At 42.7% G+C, this 22,638-nt stretch overlaps 1 protein-coding gene across 5 annotated transcripts; it reads left to right on the top strand.

Annotated features, from left to right (window-relative positions):
* The first annotated feature begins 1,845 nt into the window (after positions 1 to 1,845).
* PTER (phosphotriesterase related) lies at positions 1,846 to 22,542 on the top strand. 5 transcript variants are annotated; one of them, XM_048061754.2, is made up of 6 exons: positions 1,846 to 1,921; positions 6,716 to 6,774; positions 12,133 to 12,611; positions 14,914 to 15,179; positions 18,162 to 18,302; positions 21,703 to 22,542. In XM_048061754.2, the coding sequence occupies exons 3-6, from the start codon at positions 12,180 to 12,182 to the stop codon at positions 21,911 to 21,913; spliced, it is 1,050 nt and encodes a 349-aa protein (XP_047917711.2). In that variant the 5' UTR covers positions 1,846 to 1,921; positions 6,716 to 6,774; positions 12,133 to 12,179; the 3' UTR covers positions 21,914 to 22,542. The 5 variants fall into 5 exon arrangements, with proteins under 5 accessions (XP_047917711.2, XP_047917710.2, XP_047917709.2 ...); XM_048061753.2 differs by lacking the exon at positions 1,846 to 1,921 and adding an exon at positions 1,928 to 1,992; XM_048061752.2 differs by lacking the exon at positions 1,846 to 1,921 and adding an exon at positions 1,986 to 2,099.
* Positions 22,543 to 22,638: the final 96 nt, after the last annotated feature.

Here is a 22,638-nt window from a genome sequence, read left to right as displayed (position 1 = left end):
GGAGAGTGAAGCAAGGACATAAAAAAATAGTACCTTACTTTGCTTTGGACATACTGAAGATTGCTTTAAAGAGAAACTCATTCTCTGTGTGTAAAAATGCAGATTGAATATGGTTTTACTTTGTACCTACCCCAGTTTTAATATTGCCTTTATATTTTAAAACACAAAAGAGATGTAGAGTTGCAGGCCTTATGTAAAATTCATCGCAAATCTTCAAAATAGGTTTGATATGGCCAGTGACAAATGATGTCCCATAAAGCGCTGCATGACTGTTTTTAACATAGCTCTCATACATAATTTCTCCTGCATTGATTGCCCAGCAATATGAACATGGTGAAATACACGGCATTATAAATGACAGGCTTTCATATCTCCACTTAATCTTTGCTGGACCCATGCTCACTTGACTCCATATGAGAAGCAAATAAAAACAAGTGAGGCTGACAACTGGAACTGTCCCAGCAGCTTAGCTCTAGCCATCCATCTGCATTAATAACTGTTGCATATATGTGGTGACTGGCTGCTAATGGGAAACATCCCAAACATTTCACCTGCCTCACCTTCTCCACCGTTCCCTTCCCTTTACTGGGCAGTAATCTCCCTTTCGGCTGAGTCCCTACAGGCCCAGCCCTCCCCACATCAATACCACCAGTCATTGTGGACTCTACCCCTCATGGTTAGCATGCCCTTGACGCTTTCTTTCCATCTCTCTCTCTCCCTCTCTCTCTCTCTTTCCTTGTTTCTTCCTTTTCCTTCCTTCCTTCCTTCCTTCCTTCCTTCCTTCCTTCTCCATTTCTTCATCACTTTTATAAAAGTACAGCTTTCTCTTACCTCCTACCTAAGTTGTTTACTCCCAAATCCTTCTCATTTTTCATCCACTGCCTCCACTTTTGTCCTTCACAGTAAGATAGATGATAAAAGGCCTGAGCATCAGAACGCTTTGGCTTTCATTCCCAGTTTTGCCCACTCACTTTCTGCATGATGCTGAAAACGTCGCAGGATTGTCTGGGATCCGTATAAGAGCTAGGATCCAACTCCCCCAGGCAATGAACACCTGTATTAAAGGCAGGCACATGGGAATCTGTTCACAGGCACTGTGCTGTACCTCCAAGCACAGGCTGAGGCTCTGCACAGTAAGGTGCCGGGCCATTGCTGGCCCCATCAGGTAGGAATGGGGACTGGGAAGGGATCAAAGTGGAAGGGAGAGGAGCGAGAACTGCAATAATTCTCTCAGAAAAGCGTGAGGTACCCTTCCCGGGTTCAAGCGACGTGTGCACAAGGTGGCTTTGCTGCAACTCTGACTGTGCGAGGGCTGGAGTTTGTTGTCCTTTGTGCCTTTGCCAGTTATTTTGCCAGCGTCTGCTTACCCTTCTGGAAAAAGGACTAGTACCATAACAGGAGATGCTGTGAGCCTTAGGGAAATAAGACACTTCTGAGATCCAGGTGGGAAGTGTACAAACTTCGGTGTCAGACTTGTTTTCACTTCAGACTTTGCATCCGTGTTTTTACCCAGAATCACTGTTCGCGCCCTCCTGCTTGTGAGCGCTCAGAAGCACCTCTTCAACCTTGCTGTTAGGTGCATCGCAAGGGCAGATTATAAAATATAAACGCATTCAGCACAATCCCACAGCCCCTCACCCTCCCCCAAAGGACCCGGGGGATCCAAGCACCCTCCCTGCTGTGTAAACGTGGGCTGCGAGCAAGGACGGGCAGGGTTTGTCACTTGGAGCCACCGCTGCCCGAGGCGCGGCTCCACGGCACGTCCAGAGGGGGCGGCCTGCTGGGGGGCACAAATTCCGGCGGTTCGGGCACGGGGGGCAGCCGGGGACGGAGAACGAGCGGCAGGGCCCGGGCCCCGGGGCCGCCCTGGCTCCAAAGTCCCCGCCGCCCTCACGGCCGCCTCCTCCGGGCCCGGCTCCGGGTAAGTCCCGCCCCGAGCGGGGCCGGGCCGCGGCCGAGGCGCTGCCGGCGGAGGGCCCTGCCCGCGGCGGGGTGAGCGAGCGCGGCCGGGCCCGCGGCGAGGCGGCGGCCCCCCGGTGGCTGCCCCCGATGCCCCGGGCAGCGCCGGGCCGGAACCCTCGGCGAGGGCGGCTCCGGTGGTGAGGGGCGGCCGGGTCGGGGCGCTGAGGAGGGAGATGGAGGAGGAGGAGGAGGAGGAAGAGGAGGAGGAGGGCGCCTGCGTGAGGCGGAGAGAAGCGGGAAGCGGGAGGGCTGGGGTCCGGGCTGCGGAGCGTCCCCTCTCTGCCGCGCAGCCGCTGGGTGGTGTTTTGCCAAGAGCAGCCCGCCGGCTGGGGCTGGCTGCGCAGCGTGGTGTAGCGGCGCTGCTATTATTAGCGCTGGTATTTCGTGCTGGTACGCCCAGAGTTATGTGCTGGAGCCCCTCCCCTCCGGCACTCCTCTCCCGTCAGTCCCTAAGGGTGGGTCCGTGAGGGAACGAGCGCCTCAGTCCAAACCTCGGACCTTCCAAGCCTGCCCTCGGCAGCCCCTCCACCTGGAAGCGCCCGCAGACCTCTGCGAGATGCTTCCACAGTTGCTTAACAAGGCTCAACAGCAAAGCCCCAGGCTTGCCTGCAAGCCGCCTTGGGATCCAGACACCATGTGTTTTCTTCCTGGGGTACCCTGCCCTTTAGGAAGCTCAGTCCTGGCTGAAGGGCCGCTTTCTCCTCGCCTTGCAGCGGTTTGGGGAGCTGCAGGGACGAGGGCTCACGGAGCGAGGGATGACCAGGCTGCCACCCAGCAGTGCGCCCAGCGGTGCCTTGGGCACGGGGCAGCCTCCGTGCAGCTGGTCCTGGGCTGTGTGAGCGTGGACCTGAGCTGAAGCACTGAGGTCATGGGGGCGAGGAGCTCGGCTGAGCACTTTTTGGCCAAACAACTGCATCGATATACATGATCTCCAGGAAACTTGCAGGCACAACTCTTTGGGTTTTAGGCTTGGTTGTTGCTGAGGATGTTGTTTTCTCTGTGCTGGTGGCTTGGATGAAACTCGTCAGCTCTTGGATGAAACAAGTTTTTTAGCCGGAGGTCACTTTCTTTTGGAAAATTGTGTTTTGCCTGTCTAGAATTCTCCTGTGGTTTATAGTGGATGCGTTATTCGACGTTCTGTACCATAATACGTTCTGTAGTGTTTAAAGGTTGTAGCCTTCTTTCTGCTGGGGGCTGTGTTTCAGTGATGGGCGAAGCGACGCTTGTAATAGGTAGTTTTGTATCATTTTGTCAGGTACTGTGGGATTGTCATATGAAGGACTGTGTGCGTGTCATTTATTATTATGAATGCCTCTCGTGTTTTGGAATTTAACAGACATAATATTTACCCTTGTGTCACCATCATCACATTCGTTTCTGTAGCCATAATCAAAGGTGGCAACAATGGCATTCAGATGCTTAATTGCATTTCATATAGGTGACCAGTGTTAACTTATTAAATTAATGCGTGGTGGAGCAGGAGCAAGTGTCACTGCCTGTGGTTAGGAAGCCATCAGCTTGCTCCTCACATATCACAATCAGTATATAGTGAAGCATATGGCATCAGAGAGTGTTTATTAAAGAGTCGTTTCTCTGAACATTCTGTGTATTTTATTTCTTATTTCACTTTATGTAGATCTCAAATATTTTTTCCATCTCAAAAATTAAAACATTGAACAACACTAATTTTTCAGTGAGCTGAAACCAAGATTTCGTAAGGTTTTGTGGGAGCAGAGAAAGGCAGTCTTCTGCTTGCATCCAACACGCCACCTGTGTGGGAGGATTGGAAATCCTTCTAGGATGTGGAACCTAAGGTTCAAGTCCCTGGTTTCTGGTTTAGAGCAGAGTTTTGAACTGTTGAACTGTTTTTCTGGGGAATATCCAAGTCATTGCATTATCAGCTGTGTTTTGGAGGGAAAGGGAGTAAGTATCCTACCCCCCTGGTTATAAAAAGAAATTTCATCTTTATCTCAACTGATCAAGGAGGTTTTCTTGTAGGATTCTGCTTTGACATCTCGTTGTTTTATGGTCACAAATTAAAAAAACATACCCAGAACCAAATGAAAGGAAGTTAACTCCTTCATCACTGCTGTTTGCATACCACCTGGCATTTTCAGATGGATCTGGAAATGTTCCACTAGTCTTACTGCTAGAACTCTTGAGGGCTGTAAACTTTATTGCAAGACTTGGTTCTTTGTTGTTCGCTTTAGACTGGGTAGCAAAGATTTTTTACAACACAGCTAATTAATAGTTTCCAGAATAAAGATACTGAGTTTGTATCTTCTTGCAAAAATACTTAGTCATTCTGTAATACAAAAAGCCAGAGCAGTTGCTGGCTTCTGTGTCCAGTTCCTGTTAAGACTGAAGATTTAGCAACGCCTGGTGAGAAAGCAAAAGGCTATGCAGGGGATCTGACAGTCGTGTCAGCTTCTGTGTGTTGGCTGTGCCCGCTGTTCCGCTATTGTACCCAAGGGAGAGAACTTTGTACCAGCAGTTGTACAAGCAAGAGGTCGTTGGCTTTGACCACTGACAAAGCATGCAGACTCTGTAAAGACAGTCTCGGAGTTAAAAAGATACTCTCGGAGATACGCCTGTCAGCTTCAAGCTTTTAGTTGGCTCACGTTTTCTTCTGAGAGCAGCTGTGGAAAGCTGTGTGGCTTCCATCTCGTAACAACTGCAGCAGAGCAGTCACAATGGGAACTATGAAGCCTTTTCTCAGGGTATTTTCTTTTCGGGAGGTCTTCAGCTTGCTTGCAAGTCTGGGGATCCAGTTATTTGCAGCAGCAGGAAAATGAATGTGGTTCCATGCATGTAAGCCCATAGAACCACAGAACGGTAGGGGTTGGAAGGGGCTTCTGGAGATCATCTGCTCCAACCCCTCTGCTCAAGCAGGGACACTTAGAACACATTGCCCGGGATTGTGTCCAGGTGGGTTTTGAGTATCTCCCGGCAAGGAGACTCCACAGCCTCTCTGGGCAACCTGTGCCCGTGCTCGGTCACCCTCGACCCATCCAGCACAGTAAAAGAAAGTGTTCTGCTGGAATCCCTGCTTGTCCCAGTTGCTGCAGTCTGCCATTTCGAATGAGGCACTAAATCTTTTCTCCATGCTATTTATCTCCATATGTTTCTTCACAGCCCTCAGTGGATCGAGCTGGCCTTGGGTTTCATTCATCTGAATCTTCTAGTTAGGAATGGTTCCAGTCCTTGGTCTAGTCTTGACCAAGAGGCAGTAGTGAACATCGCCCTTCCATTGCCTAGATTTGTGTGGTGAGAAGGAAGGTGTTGGGTCTTTGGTATCTCACATCTCCAACCCTTTTCTCTTTATTTCTGCGTGTAAAGATCTAGGGAGTGATTTGCTGTGGCTTTTGGTGAAACCAATAAAGTCAGTGAGAATAATGGTAAAGGTAGCTAGGTATATGCTTAAGTTTCAAATCTGAAATTTAGAGGGAATGAAGAACGAAGACATATTCCTAAAAAGCACAGGCTGCTGTCCTGTTTGGTGTTCTCATTGCAAGAAGGGGTGTGTGCTTGTAGCCCAGCGCCCACGAGGGGCAAATACGATTCATCTAGGGTAAAGAACACAAGTGCACGTAGCAGCATGCAGGACTTGCCCGGCCTTGCATGGACTATTATACAGTGTAAAGTCTCCTCAGGCCTGATTTTTGGCCTAAAAACACTGTGCATGTAAAATATAATTAATGTAATGTTGGACCCTAGGGGAGAATTTTTCTATGACCTTTTATCAGGAGTAGTTTTGGAAGTTGCCCAAAATGTAAAATCCCCTGAAGTTCTTGTAGAGGAGCTGCTGATGAAAAAACATTTATGGGGATGTTGGTCTCGTATCTCTGAGGAAAAGAAACTTCAATGTGACTTTGCTCAGAGGAGCCTTGATTTTGCGACCCTTATCTGCACAGAAATAAGGTGAAACGAAAGTCTGACTCTGATGCATTAACAGCAGCTGAACTTTAACCAATTTGAGAAAAAAGCACTCAAAGTATTAAATACTAAGACAGTAGTGCACACATGGCCCCGTGCAGGTCTCAGGGGCTTCCTTTGGTCCCAAAGGTCTCCTATGAGAGCCACAGGAGAGGCTGCCCTCTGTCCTGGTGCAGCTGTTGAACTGCAAGGCAGAAACCTGCTTTGTGCGTGTCTGCTCAGAGCCGAGGGGGAGCGAGAGCGGCAGTACGCAGGGAGAGTTTTCGCTTACCCTTTCAGGTGAGCATTTAAAAGCTTTGCTTCTCACTTTTTGTATATTCCCCCAAGAAATCTCTAGGCTTTGGATCTCTTGGCCAATTTCTAGGCAGTTGAGAGATTACAGATACCTGAAATGTTGAGGTTCTTACTTTCTCCTTGAAAATACAGCCACACAAAGATGAGAAACTGCAGGTACCATGTAAGGGAAAATCTACAACATGCTCCTGCAGGGTTAGATGAGAGTGTTTGTAGGAGAGAGATGCTGTAAGTGTTCCCCTCCTCTCTGAGAGCTTTAGTCAAGGCGTGGAAAATCCCCCATGTGGCAGGTCCTTAGGACACGAAGCCTTGCCTCAGTGTTATATGCAAGGAAATACTAGTATGCCACCCTGATAACTAGGAGGAAGGCCAGCACTGTACATCCTTTTCCCTTTACTATACTTTTGCACTAAACAAACGGCTATGAAAAACTTTCACAATACTTGCTTGTACTGTGAAAAACTGCCATGATACGTATCGTGATACGTATCATACTTGTTCTTTGTTTTTGTTTAATTAACAGAGTGTGAAGCTAGTGAAGAAAGAAAGCTGGTGAAGAAAGAAAACACCGCCTCTGAATAGGTAAGGTTATTTGCCTTGGCTCTGTTTTCTGAGTTAGCATGATGTTCAGCAAATCATGTTAGCCTCGTAGTTCCAGTTTGGGAGAGGAAAAAGATCAATGTCCCTTCTGATCATTGAGCTGGGGAAGGATGTTTAGGACTTTAATGGAAGTAATCTGCTCCATCTTCAAAGAAGCCCATCTGCCATTTCTGCAGAAGAGACAAGAGTTTACCCAGAAACATGCATTCTTTCATTATCCTTTTACCCCATTCCCAAATTCTGGGGCAAAATAACCCAAAGGAGACACTCTCTGGCATCTCACATAACACAGAGACAACTGTGTCGTGAGAATGCCTGTTTAGGAGGATGGCATCACAGGCCGTCAGCCACCTTTGGCACCAGAGGAGTGTCTGCACTTGCTGACACTGTGCATGAGCAAAAACGTCATGCTTATTGAAAGCGGCGTATGAGAAGGCTGTTTTTCAGGCATGCTTGTCCTGTAATTAAAGCTTCTATGTATGTTTTTGAAGGTAAAGTCGATGTGGAACCTGTCGGTCAGAGAAGTAATAAAAATTGCTTGTCTGATGGGTATAGGGGAGAAAAGTCCCCGCAGAACTGAGTTCCTTTCACCCCACAAAGCTCTGCAGAGCTGGCAGAAGCATGTGAGAAGGGAGAAGGAAGTTCTCTTTTTAACTTCATCCTGAAACAGCCTGCATGTGTTCTTATACCCTGTGCCTCTCCTCTTGCATCGTCTTGCTAACATTTTCCCTCATTGCAAAATGATCAAATATGGGGGATGCTGAGATAACGCAGGATAGACTAGCTAATGGGCCACAGATGTGTCCTATATTTCTGATATGGGGCTTCTCCATGCTTTGCAGTGGTCACTCACAGTAGAATTGAATGCTCAAAGCATTTCCTCCAGCTGTGACTGCGTATTGAACCTCTGCTGTGTCACCTTTCCTCAAATTGCATGACTATACAGGGAAAAACCCTCTTATAATTTGCCCTCTTCATGCAGCCAGGGCAACCCGTGTTTCTAAATGTCAGCTGTGTGTAATTTTTTTCTGAATATAATAAATACCCATTCAGCCATTCATTTTGCTTTTCTGTAATTTTTGTCACAGCAATCTCCACTTAGTGTCCCTGTAATCTCGCATTGTAATGTAACAACAATACAATCATTCTCATACAAGTGGAGAGAATCTGTGCTAATACCATTCCAATGTGCTTACCGAATCAAAACAAATGCAGCGTTAGCATGTGGAAACTGCGTTTATGCGATTATAATGTTTCAGCAATATGAAATTACTGTAGGAAGCAACTAATCCAAACCTAGAGAGACTTCCCATTACAAGACCATTAAAATGACACAATGACTGAAGTGTGCGTTTCAGATGGGAAAAGCAGAAACACGACTCTTGCCATCAATACTCAAGCAAAACATCTCTTGAATTTAGTGGAGTTTTTACCAGAGAGAGGAACGCAGTACTGTGACCTTTTTAGCAGCAAGTTTCTTTCCTCTTAATAATACCTCTAGGAGAAATATTTACTTCTCCAGTATTTAACAGGAGGGTGATGGTGAGAGTTGTATTTCACCATACAATGAGTTGTAAAGATTAGTCCAGAGTTTTTTAAGGAAATGTTAGGTTGTTGTTTCAAGGCTGTTGTGAAAAAAAAAATAATAAGAGTTTTGATTGTATATTAAAGATTATATCTGTTTTCTTTTTATCTGAGTATATTTCCAGGAAATATAATTTATTTCTCTTTATACAGCACCTAAACAGAGAAACCTTGATGTGGAGGGGAGCGCCTTGGCAGTACCAGAGTATAAATTAGTGATTTCCAAAGCCAAAATACATCTTATTGCCAGATAAGAGCCTACCTGTTTAATTTTTGTCATAGAAATATGAATTCCTGTCCCCTTTTTCCTCTTCCATTCTCTCCCTGCCCCTTCCATCGAACTGGGTGAGGATTCAGGAAGTTTAACTCACATGTCTCATGCAGGGCCATCTAAGATATACTGGCTTGTCCAAGATTGTTTCTTGGCTCCTTCCTTAGTCCATGGAAGGAGACAGATGTTAGAGAAAGTAACTTGTCCTGTCCTGTCACAAACATTCAAAATAGGCTGGATGAATTGCCTGTGGATATGTCTTCCCATCTCCAGTATGAAAATAGTCTAGACAGTTATTTTATAAGGACATGTACCATTTTAGATGGCTAAATGAGAGGGTATGAATTCAATCCCCAGTGTACGAAAGAAGAAACTTTCCCAAAAAAAGAAAATTCTGTGTAAAACGTGGCATACAAGTCATTAGAAAACCGCGTGAACATTAACGTATACATGTTTAAATTAAGCAGCAGTCATTATTCAATTTGAAAGCTGTTTGCACATAAATCTATTTTAAAGACACTAATTAAATTATGGTTCCATCAGGTGAATCTTATCAAGAATAATGTATCATTATAGCATATTCATGGCATGCTGTCTATGTAAATGATGGTAGAGAAGATACCAGGACTGTGTTTTTAAAAATAATTCTAGTCACGATTTGTTGGCTGTCTCTATTTTTCTTTTTTTTTTTTTATTAAAAGTGTTGGTTTTCTAAAACTGTTAGTAAGCAGGCACTGACATTAACGTTAATCATATTTTTCAGGAAGATAAAATTAGGCCTGCTTTAAATGCTGTTTATGTCAGTTTCCATTTCTGTGATGCTTCTTATAGTCATAAAAGCACTTGGGCTCAATCAAAAGGTTCAATAGTAGGCATTGGTTTTGTAAGCTCTATATGTATGCTATAATCTGAAGTACAGAGCCTAAAAATCAACAGATTCATGTCTGCTGCAAGAGAAACCTGGCACTGGAACAGGTAATTTTAGATGTTTCCTGCTGTTATAAATCAGAAGACAGCAGCCTCAGGCTATAAGATCTCACACAACCATAGGTTTTCACAGTGTATGGGCCAGATTGATGGTAGTCCAATTTAGCTATGTCAGAAAGGAATTAGTGGGAGCAAATGTTGAAAGTAAACTTTTAATTATTGTACTTCTTACATTCAAAGGAGGAATCTGAAAGTGAGCAAAAATTCTGAATCAATTAGAATGGCTGCTTTGAGCCACTGCACTGTCAAAAAAAATAAAGTGGAAACTTTTTAAGGAAACTGACTGTAATCACTTTGTGTCTAGTTTTATTAACAGAGCTTCAGTACTTATATACTTAAATAAATACAAACTTACGTAGGTCTGTTTTCCTAACTTAATAAATAGATTTGAAAATTGTCAATAAATGTGGAGAAAAAAATGTTTCTCCAGTAGAGAGTGGATATCACTTTTTATGCTATAGGGACTTTATTGAATACCAGAGCATAGATACTTAATGGAAGAAAAATAAAAATTAAAGAATACATTGTCATAGTCACTTTGCTGTGGGTATAACAATGACCTGGATCGCTGAGCTTTTTCCAGACCGGGGACGCTGTTTTACAGAACACTGGCTTTATTCAGGAGTGGAATTAATGGCTCAGTTGGACAACTTAACTGAATTGCAGTTAGCAGCAGTTTCTGACTAAGGCAGGTATTTTGCTTTTCATTATTTTCTCAAGAATAATATTTTCTGAAATCATGCACTTCTTAATTTATTTGGCAAAAAAAAACCAACACAACATTATATTAATCAGCCAGCAGTCTGTTCCACGAGAGTTATTATTCTTCTGCCTTCTCAAACAAGTCAAGACACTAGTCTACAAATGCAATTCATAAAAGAACAGTTCTTCCTACGTGGGATTATTATACATGTCTGCTTATACACAAGATAAGCAAACACAGTCAATCAGTCCTTTCTTTTTCTTATGGATGGGTGACTTTTCATGTTAAATTAACTGCCAGCACTCAAACATCACTAGACAGGTGGTATCTGCCTTTTGAGGGAGCTGGGTCACTATTACATTGGTACTCTGGCAGCGAGTTTTTCTCATGAAAAGAAAGTATCCCCAAAGAGATACAGGCATTCTTGTGCCCTTTGATATGTAGAGTTCAGTGCCCTTCAGATTTCAGTTTTTCTGTCATCCTGGTAGATTAACGTTAGCAGTTAAAAGGAAGATGTCCTCTGAGGGCTTTACCAGTAACAAACCCATGTTTATGATATTATTCACTAAAAGGGAGACAGAAATGGGAAAGACCTCTCTCTTTAATCAATAATGCATGCTCTAGTAAGTCCTGTCCTCTGGACATGATTAAACATGTATTTTGTTTCATAACTGATGATTTTGGCTGACTAGGGATTATAACTACATATCCTCAAGCCTTTGCAACTAGCATCAGGAAGATCTAACATGAGCTGAGTAGTCAGCTATGCTTAATGTTAATACGGCACATAGACTATGAAGATCATCCCCACCCTCAAAAGAAAAAAAAATCCCCCCAAATCCCAATGGAGACAGCTGCAGCTAATTCTAACCTGTAGAGATCCAGGCTAAACTTTCACAGAGCAGATGCCTATGACAAGAACCAATTGTAGACAGCAGCCCCAAGGTATGTCTTCGTCACCACTCATTTGATGTTTTGAAAATAACCTGGTTTCGTTTATATTAAAGATGAGGGAAAAATCATCTTAGGGGCTGAGCCATGGAAATGAAATGTTAGGCTAAGGTCTGTTCTTAACTGGTAAAACATTTGGCCAATGAAGCTGACAGAAAAAGCACTTTGGAACCAGACGGGAATTTCTGCCCAGCTGGATGGGGGCCAGGTTGTGTTTTCAGTGACTGTTGTCAGCTTTGGAGGAGTTGCCCTGGGGCTAGGCCAGGCTTCCCCAGCAAAACGGGCAGGAGGACTAGAGCCCCTGCTAAACACCCGAGAAGATGTCACCCCATCCCTGCGTTCCTCGCGTGGAGGGGCAGGGGAGGTGCCCAGACCCAGGCGGGTTCCTCGGCACGGGAAGGGGATAGCGAGTCGTGGAGGACACGGATAAAATGAAAGTACCAGTAAGGAATATTCACTATTGGTGCCAAGTATGTTCATCTGGTGGCTCAAGCTGACAAAAATTGACAGCTGCTGAAGAGTAAAGAATCCTAAATAAACATACAGTGGTTGTTATTAAATAGGAAACATTTATCTTAATGTGGTGTTGACTGTAGCACAATAAATGATGACAATTTCCTTTTACTGGAATGTGATATTTTTACATTGTTAGAGTACTGATGAAAGTGTAATTGGGTAAAATAGCTGCTTTGTTTTCATATTGACTGCTCTGCTTGGACTTAGCACTTGAAAACATTCTAACAAACACACGGCATATAGGTATGTGCGTGTGAGAGAGGAGAATTCAGACATTTTCCAAGAAATGTTGGCTTTTTCTGAAATTTCCTTTCTTCTTCCTTCCTAGACTTCTGTAGAATCTGTATTTTCTCCTTTTGAAATTGCTGAAGAAAGATGCCTTCCCTGAGAGGAAAAGCCCAGACTGTCTTGGGCCTTGTGGAGCCGGACCAGCTCGGCTACACGTTGACTCATGAGCACTTGTCTATGAACTACAGCAGCTGTTTTTGTCCGCCTTCACCAGGCCAAGAGCCTTTGTCTGATGGGCCCATTGAGATGAAGAACTTGTTTTGGATTAAGCAGAACCCCTATAGCCACAAAGAAAACCTTCTTTTGTGTCAGGAAAGGGATGCTGTAAAGGAGGAGCTGTTGCATTTTAAAGCAGCAGGCGGCGGGACTATCGTGGAGAACACGACCACAGGAATCGGTCGGGATATGAAGACTTTGAAGAAACTCGCTGAAGAAACTGGAGTGCATATTATTGCTGGGGCTGGGTTTTATGTGGATTCCACTCACTCTTCTCAAACACAGGCTATGACAGTGGAGCAGGTAAGTCTTAACCATCTCTTAGGAGCCTCTCTCCTGTGGATTATCCCTGGATGAGTCAAAATTGGAGAGAAGTTCAAGTAAAATAGATGAAATCTAAATGTTCTTAATTTGCAGAATTTAAGAGCACTGTTACTGCTGGTGTGCTATAGCTGGACCAGCTCTACTTGTGTGTACTGGGGTTATCTGTCAGCATTTCCAGTTCTTAAACTCCTTATTCTTTCAGGGATTAGTTACAATGCAACAGTAAAGGAAAATAAAATATTTCATATGCGGGATTTTGGTACAACACCATTTATCCTGTGCATTCTACAATTTTTTAAGGAGGAAACATTATTCCTTATTCCTCATTTGTCTATTTTCCTGGCTAATTACTTCCCAATTAGATCACCCAGAATTCTTGTAAAAAGCATAACTAACTGCAGTATTTATAGGACAGTTGTAAATCATCGCTCTGCTCAAGCTGCCTGTTCTCTCTCTCTTTTCTGCCATTTTCCCATTTTTTCAGGGAAGAATCTACATCCAGTTGTTTGTGCAGTGCCCAAGACAATGTGTTAATAATGACAGAGGTCCCCAGATACTTCTGTAATAATAAATATTCATTCATCTTTTATTAAGAAAATGTGATGATAGGGAGAAGGAAGCGGAATTCTCCAAGGCAGGAGGCTGTGAATGAGAATGTATAGGGCTGAATTATTATTATTTTTTAAGTCTATCACAGTTTACAAATGAGTCAAGTTCATTTTAATAATAAATGCTTACAGCTTCAGCAGGTGTAATGTGACATAGCACTGTCAGCTCTGTGGACCATATTGGCCCAAGCTGTATGGTCCAACTTTTCCTGAATATTTTTACATCACTTGGAATTTGATACAAGTAGATTTCCTTGGGCAAAGGTTTCCCTTCTGTATCTGATGGACTGCCGAAGACCCACAGATGTCCTGTAGTCACAGTTAATCAATACTTAATGCAGTCCAAACAACGATCAGTTACTTAACAAGGGTTGTGCAGGGATTGCACCATGATAACTGGCGGTTCCTCATTTGCTAGTGAATTTATCATGGTGATACTTTTCCTGATTAAGCAAAGATAATTTGAATATTCTGTTGCTTGCTTTAGCTGAACAAGATAAGTGTTGAGGCTTCTGGTAATCTGTGTTCGTTTAACACGAGTGAAGTTGCAGAGCTGTTTGGTGACACAAGGGTGTTGCTGCAGGAGAAATGTTCTTCAGGTTGCTCTCAGGAGAGAAGTGAACACTGTGTCTGGTTGTCCCTGGAAGTGGTTGGTAGATCGGTTATACATGAAGCAGAAGGTGTGTGATCATAGGATAAAGCGTGGGGCAGAAACCTGCCGTAAAATGTGTTGTGTCAACCTGTTGAGGAGACAAGATGTAGAGCAAAGGTAAGTTAGAAATTTATTTGAAAACTGATGTGAGCTTTTTTGATTTCCTGGGTTTGCTTGAAAACCTTCTTCCTTTGTTCGCTTTATTTTTCCTTAAAATTGTAATTTCTTTAACGTTCAGGGACAAACGTTTAGAACGTCATCATCACTGCCATTTTGTGCTCTCAATTCTGAGTGTGTTCTTGAACATACATGACTATTCTGGAAAAGAAAAGCGAAAGATTTTACAACAAGCTGATTTTATTCAGAGATTCTGATGTCTTTTCTGCCTATGAATATTCTAAAAGCAAGCTAATTTTGACCCTGTAAGTTTGTCAGCCGAGCTTTGTTCTTGTAGTTCCAAAGTCAGCAGAGTTACAGTAGTTTTACATTGGCATTCCCAAGAGCAGTATTTGCCTTAAACTTGTCTTTTCAGGATCTGTGGCCCAGAATCTTAGCCAGAATTTCTTCCTTCCCTGTTTCAATGACAAGGATTCCTTAATCTCTGAACCCTTGTTTAGCAAGAAATTACCTGGAATTGTTTCTGGATCCAGTCTAGGACTGTGAGGCACAACGTTTTATCCTGGAGTTGTTTGGGTTTTTTTTGAGAAAAATTAGTCTCAGCTTAAAGCAGCATTCAAATTATATGTAGACAATCTTTCCTTGCAAACCCAGGCAACTGTGTGAGTGCTTACTGTTAAATTGATTTGCTCCTGTGTTTATTTTGGTCTTAGTTAATGGCTAGGTTGACGTTAGTTGGCAGAAACCAGATTTTAACGGCAGTGTTTTCACACACCCAACTGTTAATTAAGTAGGGTCAAAAGGACCTCAGGAGTATAACCAGCGCCATGTCCATCAGCCAAACGTGGTGCTGTTTAACACAGGCAGTGTTACTAACCAAACATCTCATTTTCCTGTTCTTTAGCTTACAGACATTATTGTTGGTGAGATACTCAGCGGAGCGGATGGGACTAACATCAAGTGTGGCGTGGTGGGGGAAATAGGCTGCTCCTGGCCCCTGACCCAGAGCGAACGCAGAGTGCTCCAGGCAACCGCGCGTGCCCAGTCGCAGCTCGGGTGCCCCGTGATCATCCACCCCGGCAGGAACAGCGATGCGCCCTTCCAGATCATCCGCGTTCTGCAGGAAGCTGGGGCTGACGCTTCCAAAACTGTCATGTCTCACCTCGACAGGTAAGGAGACTGCTTGTGTAGAGCTTAATTGGCTTCCAGCACTTCAAACTGGATCAGCTCTTAGGTTCACACTGATAAAATGCTCTAGGGGTTTTAAACACTCCTTTGGAAGGTTTGGATGCAAGATTAGGAATAACCATAACCATATCAGGAAAAAAAAAAAAAAATAGGATTCCATTATTTGACATCTCTGTACAAATCACTGCGTTTAACAAGCGCTGGATGTTGAGAAGCTCCCGCCAGGCTGGGTGGGAAGCTGTTGGGCTTCCAGCACTTTTGAAAACAGGACTACTCTTTAGGGCCTGACCAAAGTCTCACAGATGCTAACGCACTCATTGATTTGACCGGACTCTGGATCTTTTCAGTTCTGCTACCAGACAGAAGAAATAAAAAGAAAACAGTTGGATTTTGGATAATTGTCATCTTAGACCCCAGAGCTAACTTTTAGTTTCCTTGACAGCAAAAACCAGAAGCCCTACAGCAGACATGTAAAGGAATTGGGGTGCTTTTCTCTCTCCAACTTAGAAACACAGCCTCTGTTACCAAATCAGTTTGGTGTGACCTTGTGTTGCTCGTGATGACTTGGAAAATGTCCAAGCATTGATTGGTTTGGACAGTTGCTGAATAATGGAGACTGTGGTCGTATGACTCTCAGCAATCGGATTGTTTGTCGTCGATGTGAGTGTAATACAGGCAAAAGCACTGTGCTCTAAATTTCTAATGATTATAGGCTCTTATAAATCAAGTGTCAGGTTGGGTTTTTTTTGTATTCATACAGAGCTCAATGTTGCGTGGCGATTTTAGGAGCGTAAAATTCAGTGCCATGAAATTTTATTTATATTTGATTATATAGAAATGATATGGGCTTTCTTTATTTACCTGCATTCCATTGTATGTCTAGCTATATTTTTTCTCAATTATTAAGACAATCTGACGGCTTAAATCTTTTTGTGAAAGAGGACTGAGCAAACTGCGGTGTCAGTACTTACGTAGCCATTTTTGCTACAACATAAACATCAGTTCTGATTTTTTCTTGCTTTTATACACTGTTGTAAATCATTGAGTTCAGTGATTTATTGGTGGAAAAAATAAACAGCATGAGTAGGAAAACAATCAAGGCAGAGGTGCAGTTTCACTAACAGCCGCTGATACACAATATGGCTTTTCCTTATTCTGCTTCTATCATTATTTTCACACATTCAGGTTGGCACTTGCTGTAACATAGGCTCTGAACTGCTGTGAAGTTTGGCTTTGCAGTGTGCGTTTAACATTTTAAGTCTCTTTCAGTGAGAAGAATCCACGTGGGAGCATCCCAGTCCCTTAAATGTGAGATAAATTTGTGCAGAGCTCCATATTTCATGCCTGCTTTTGACACAGACAGAAGGGCAGTTTTCAGGTGGATTTACAGTCAGATACAGAAACTAAAATGCTGGTTGCCACGTTTTGCAATGTAATATCTTAGAGCAAAAGGTTGCAAGTGTCCATCGTGAAAGTACAGTGCCCATGCTGGCTAGGGAGGAACAGCTGCTGAACCTTGGCTGCCGAATTGCATCATTTAATTGGGATTAAGGTTACAAAGGCGTCTTAGTAGAGATCAGCATACGCTGAATTCAGCAGCTTTTGTTAGAAGACTCACTGCAGCTGCGAGGAATGCTGGTCTGAAGATGGCTTGGTGGGTGTCCCTGTGGTGACTCGTGGATGAGGTCCAAACCACTTCCCTGTGTCCCATCTCCTTTTCCTTGAGTTCAGGACCACTCAGGGACATGTTGCCCAAACACCTCACTCCAGCACCCGGGCTGCCAGCTGGAGGAGCTGCCAGCTACGGCTGTTGCTGTATCAGCAGGGCTTACAAGGGGAACAGTGGCTGACGGAATTAAGTTCTCCTGCCCCTTGTTGGAACAGAGCTTCCAAAAGCACAACACTAAGAACAGTTCTCAAAAGAAATTGTTCTGGCTGTGATTTTGAGATACACTGTTAGTGGGGTTTTTTTTGTTCTTTGTTTTTAAAAACATGTAGGATCACCTGCACAGGAATGAGTACTCCTGGCTAGTTTTGGTTACCTATGCTGCCCTGGTGGAAACCTGTTTTTTTTCCCTAGATGAAAAAAAATGTGTTGTCATAAATATAAAAGATAAATTTACCAGGTATCATTTGAGGGTTCTGTGGTGGGGTTTGTTGTTGTTGCTGTTTTTCATTTGGATAGTTTATGCTATTGGTAAAAACGTTTCATAGAAAAAATATTCCAGAGAGCTGTTATTTCAGTTGTCATTATTTTCCAAATGAGGGATGGGTTTTAGCAGCTTTGTTCCTTTGCTTTCCACATCTGATGCAGAGCCCATGCCTCGGGTTCTCACAGTCCCATTATATATTTTGGTAAGAGCATTTCCTTGAGGTGTTCTGGGCAGATCCGAGCACAGGCTAAGATATATTGCAGTTCTGGTGACAGTCTGGAAACATCACTGTACATTATAGAAACTGAAGACAAAGTTGTGTATTAACAGTGTTTGATGGATGAAACAGGTCCTGGATGTAGCTGTCTCCGGTAGCTGTTAAGAACGTAAATCTGTCTTATGTCAGTAATCTATTGTCCTTTTTTTTTAATGTCACCCTGAATTAACCTCCTCCTTAAATGTCCTTCCTTGTTAGGTTGTCTATTGAGAGGTTTAGTGATACCAAAAGTAAGTAACTTTTCTGTTTCCCTTTAAAGATGATTGTAAATGTGTTTTTTTTTATTATATCACGGGGGAGAAGTTGCTTTTGCTTCATATTTGTTTAATGCATGAAGTCCCAGCTGAATGTAAGAAGGACAGCGTTGGCTACCAGGTTCAGTTGCATGTGCCAAATGGGAGTTCTGTTTTTCAAAATCGTCGCTAGCTGGTTTTGTTCCTTGCAAATAGGAAGTCACAGAATACCTCACCTTCACACCGTGAGATTTTTTTCTTCCCGTTACAATGCTGACTTTGTGTTATATATGTTCTGCAGGACTATATTTGATGCAGAGAAACTTCTGGAATTTGCTAAACTTGGATGCTATCTAGAGTATGACCTATTTGGTACGGAATTTCTTCATTACCAGTTCCATCCTGACATCGACATGCCGAGTGACAATGAAAGAATTGCAAGGTATCTGCTTCAGTGCGGTTTGAGCAATAGCATTGCCATTGACAAATGAATATTATTGGTACTTGTCTGAAAGGGCATCACGGAGTGATTCTGCTAGCAGTTCAAAAGTGTCTTTTTTCATACTAAAATAATGGCAATTTTTTCTGCTGCTGTCACTTCTTTAGGGCAGCATGTATAATTTCTTCTATCTGCAAAGCAAAATGTGAAATCAGAAAGTCATAGAGTGTGACTTGAGGGAAAGATCAAAAGCTACTCTAACTTCATTCTCTGTCCTAATTCCATGCTGATTTGGTTGAATTTTATCATTTACTGCGTTTATATATTAATGTATTATAAAAAATTAAAGTGTTATAAAAGGAAAGGCTGGAGATACAGGATTTATGTTAGGATTTGGCTTCTGTTGGAAACCGAGTGTTGCTACTACGCCTCTTCTGAGCCTATTACATCGTCTCACGAGTGTCTTATAGGAGCAAAAGTCATTAGTTTCATTGGGTGGATTTGGTCCTGTGCTTCCATCCTGAAAAACAGCCTTTTGTTCTTCCATGCATGTCATCATTTATCCCGCCCCTCTCCTGTTGTCCTTTCCCACTTTTGAAGGCTGAGAGTCCTCTCTCCTCACAACTCCTGTGCTCTTCACAGCCACACTGTGACAGTATTGGCCCTACTGGCCAGATACCTCGTCCCTGTTTCAGCTCAGCTGCATGACAAATCTCTGTGCTGTGCTAACACAACATATTGCCAAGGAGATGCATTCCTTGCAGAAGCTGCCTGAGGCAGGTATGGTCGGCTGGGAGTGGGCTTCTCCCTTCTTCCAGTCTGTCCAGGGGTGTGAGCCTCCTTCACCGTTCATCCTCAGAGTTCGGGTGTAGTCAAGCGGCAGCTATCTGAGGGGTGGGATGCCATCCTGCCCTATGTCTTGTTTCGCTTCCAGAGTCAGAAACAATTCTTTCCTTCTCTTTCAGGAGAAAGATTTTAAGGTCCCTGATGACTAATGAAGGAGCTTTCTAGCTTTCACTTACATTTCAGACAACGCTTTGCCCCTCACTCTCAAATTAGCTGCAAATCTTTTCTTCTCTGTTTTCAGGCCGCTCTCCTAAGAAGGTATTGTGGCTACTGTTCTACTTACTGCCAGGCATTTGCTGCTGCTTTTCACACTAGAAATAGCTTCTCTCTCTAACAGGTCTCTCAGTCTTGCACACGGTATTTTAAACTGCTGTGATGAATCTGCAGTTTTTATATTCAGAATCGCTAAAGTTGCTCCCATCTCCTGTGCCACAGTAGGTCAGCGTGTACAGAAGCACTGAGGAAAAGGTGTAGAAGAATGGAGCATGCCCTGGTTAGCAAGTGTTTGTTCAGCCATGGCAAAGCTTTTATTCCATCCATGGTACTTGCTTAGCCACCAGTATTTCTCCTTAAATTTCTCTGGCAGTTGAGTGTTTATCACAGCAGTCTGCTTGTAGGAAGAACATACTAAGAGTTTGTCCTCTCTTTGTGTGATGTGGCTATCTGCACTCCAGTTAGAAATGCCATTGCATGGATTTTGCTTAGGTTTCGATGCATCCACCCTGGGCATATGTTGACAGTGGAAGTCTCCTTGGATTGTTGGTTTTGTTTCTGATTTTTTTCTGGTCTAGCAGCGCCCCAGAGATGGAAATCAAACTGATCTTTAGATGTGTCAGTGAAACATATTTTGGCCAAACTAAATGGAGAACATACACTCAGGTCTTGTCTGTCCAAAAGATAAGTAAGCTTCTGTAGCCATACCATACCTAGTCTAACACAGTTTAGCTGTGTGTGTACTCAGGCATTTATGCTGCGATCTACTGCCAGTGCCAGTGGAAAACTGAATTTTTTCAAGAAGAGTTTTCCTTTGAGACAGCAGGAAGTACTGACTAAACTTACAGAAACAAGCAAGAAGAAGCAACAAATAAGGAATATAAAGGACCGTATGCCTCCACACACCACAAAATGAGTCCAAATGTGAAAGGAGATCATTCTAAGATGATGTTTGGTCAGCCAAGAACTTACACAGTCACTCCAATGCCATTGCTTTTATTCTCTCGTTAGCTTGTGTTCTCTTTGTATTTCAAGGTGGAGAAGATACTAGTGGTGTTGTAATCCTATAGCATACATAGAGCTGTGTGCTGTACAGCACTGTTTGTATTGTTTTTATGAAAGACACTGATTTTTTACTAAGTTCTATCTCACTTGCCTTCTTTCTGCTCTCCATATTGATTTGATCCTGCTCGATGTATCTCCTCGTAAGTAGTTGTAATAAAAACTGACAGTAAAGGCTTTCAGATACAGTGTGGTTACTTATAAAACCAGTGTTTGCTTTCTTGCTGATCAAAGCACAGGCAAGAAGGTGAAAATTAGAATTTCACAGTGCTGGCGTCTGGTGGAATTGGGTGGCTTAGTGAGGAATGAGCACTTCCAGGCCTGCTCTGTCTGTCTCTGCCACCTCAGTGCTGCAGCTTGCCGCCAGTGCAAGTGGAAAACCAAAACTTAGCAGAGTCATGCAACAGAGAAGTTCAGACACCTACCGAATAAATTCTAAAAACTGAGCTTAGCAAGGGATTAAGGTTACCTGAGTGCAGTGTAGAACAGAAGGACGCCATGTAGGAGGCTTGCTGCAAGGGAATGACCAGAAGGATGAGTTTTGTTTTGTTATTTTTTCAAGCTGACTTGTCAATTTGCCAAGTCTGCTTAGTTGGACTGCTGAATTAACTCCTCTAATTTGCTGGCACATGCTGGCACTGTACAATGCCTGTCTTATTTATCTTCTTTAATGAACATCCTTGAAACATGTTTGGTTGATAATTGCCTGCATGGAATATGATGCTGACAACCTGGTTATTCTAATTGGGAATAAAGCACAGATGTGAAAGTATTTGCCTTGTTGAGCCAGGCTTCATAAAGGACCTGTCAGAGGCAGAGTCTGGTCCTCCACAATTGTTATGGGACCAGTGCTGTGACAGCAGCAAGAGCTAACCCCATGAGTAGCTCGTGCTGGCAAGGAGTTTTTGTAGGAAATGATTACTTACTCATGTATATAAAAACTGTGTCCCGTGCTTGGCGATAATGAAATTCTTGAATTCCTCCATGGACCCATGAGACTGGAAATTCAAAGTCACGCCAGCTGGAAACAATTTTCCTTGTCCACATTGCGATATTTGTTGGTATGTTTTTATTATTATTATTATCATTCAATAAAGTAAGTGTTTTAGGTTTAATTAAACATCAGGAACATGTCTTCTGAGTACCTTAAAGTAGTTATTTTCTACTAGTAGTTATGATGCAGTGTAGGAGTACAATAATGTGAAAAGTTTAACTACTGATCAGTTCTGTGTTGTTGCAGAGTGAGAGCTGTCAGTGACAGGTACACTTTTTACCTTTGCAGGGTTCGGATGCTGATCAATGAAGGCTATGAAGACAGAATTCTGATGGCTCATGATGTGCACACGAAGAATAGGTTGATGAAATACGGAGGTCATGGATATTCACATATCCTTAAAAACATAGTTCCTAAAATGCTCATTAGAGGCATCTCCCAAGATAAAATTGATAAAATACTCCTAGAAAATCCAAAGCGGTGGTTGACTTTTAAGTAAGAATAATGAATAAATTTATAAATTCCTATTTTATAGGGGAGCTTGACATAATTCAGATTTGTTTCAGGAGAGCAGTCATTTAAAAACATGCTTATTGTCAGAGAAACTGGAAGGTGTTCATGTTACGAACAACCTGATTAGGACTTTTCTTTTTAATTAGAACAACAAAACTGTGTTTTCTCCCTTCTGAAAGTCTGCTCATGAATGATTTACTGGATATGAGCCTACCTGCAAAATCTTTTCAATGTATTAAAATAGTTGTTTCCAGAGAATAAGCTAATAATACTATTACGTTATCCAGGAATATTTTTGAAGATGCATCATCAGGGCTTTGAAGAAAATTACAGTTTTCAGTTAAATCCCCCTTTTCCACAGGGTGATTTTAATTAATTAATTCTTGTAATATTGATAATCCGCTAATTACCCTAATATCATTTAAGTAATGCTAGATAAAAGGTCTGGCACTTTGAAATACCTTCCAAGTAGAACAGAAGGCAAAAGAAATTTCAAATAATTCTGAAAAGATACTATTTCTTTTTCATTTAATCATTTACTTGCTTTAAACTGAACATGTAAAAAATAAATGGAAAGAATTATTTTTGAATAAAACAATTTGTAGACCTTTTAAACTGCGTGTAGTATTGTTAAGGATGTCTATTTTTTAACCACATTAGTTTTTCATTTGGAATTGATGGAATCTCACAGCAATCATGTGAAACTGCAAT

Source organism: Anser cygnoides, chromosome 2 (assembly GCF_040182565.1).
Source record: "Anser cygnoides isolate HZ-2024a breed goose chromosome 2, Taihu_goose_T2T_genome, whole genome shotgun sequence".
Taxonomy (NCBI): Eukaryota; Metazoa; Chordata; class Aves; order Anseriformes; family Anatidae; genus Anser; species Anser cygnoides.
Note: the sequence above shows the minus strand (reverse complement) of the source record. Positions and strands in the feature narration are given on the sequence as shown.

Bases quoted from the DNA above. Each gene is read 5' to 3' on its own strand.
- PTER (XM_048061754.2), top strand. From the start codon at position 12,180: ATGCCTTCCCTGAGAGGAAAAGCCCAGACTGTCTTGGGCCTTGTGGAG. The intron at 12,612-14,913 runs GTAAGTCTTAAC...CCTGTTCTTTAG, and splicing joins AGGCTATGACAGTGGAGCAG to CTTACAGACATTATTGTTGG. The intron at 18,303-21,702 runs GTATCTGCTTCA...TTACCTTTGCAG, and splicing joins GACAATGAAAGAATTGCAAG to GGTTCGGATGCTGATCAATG.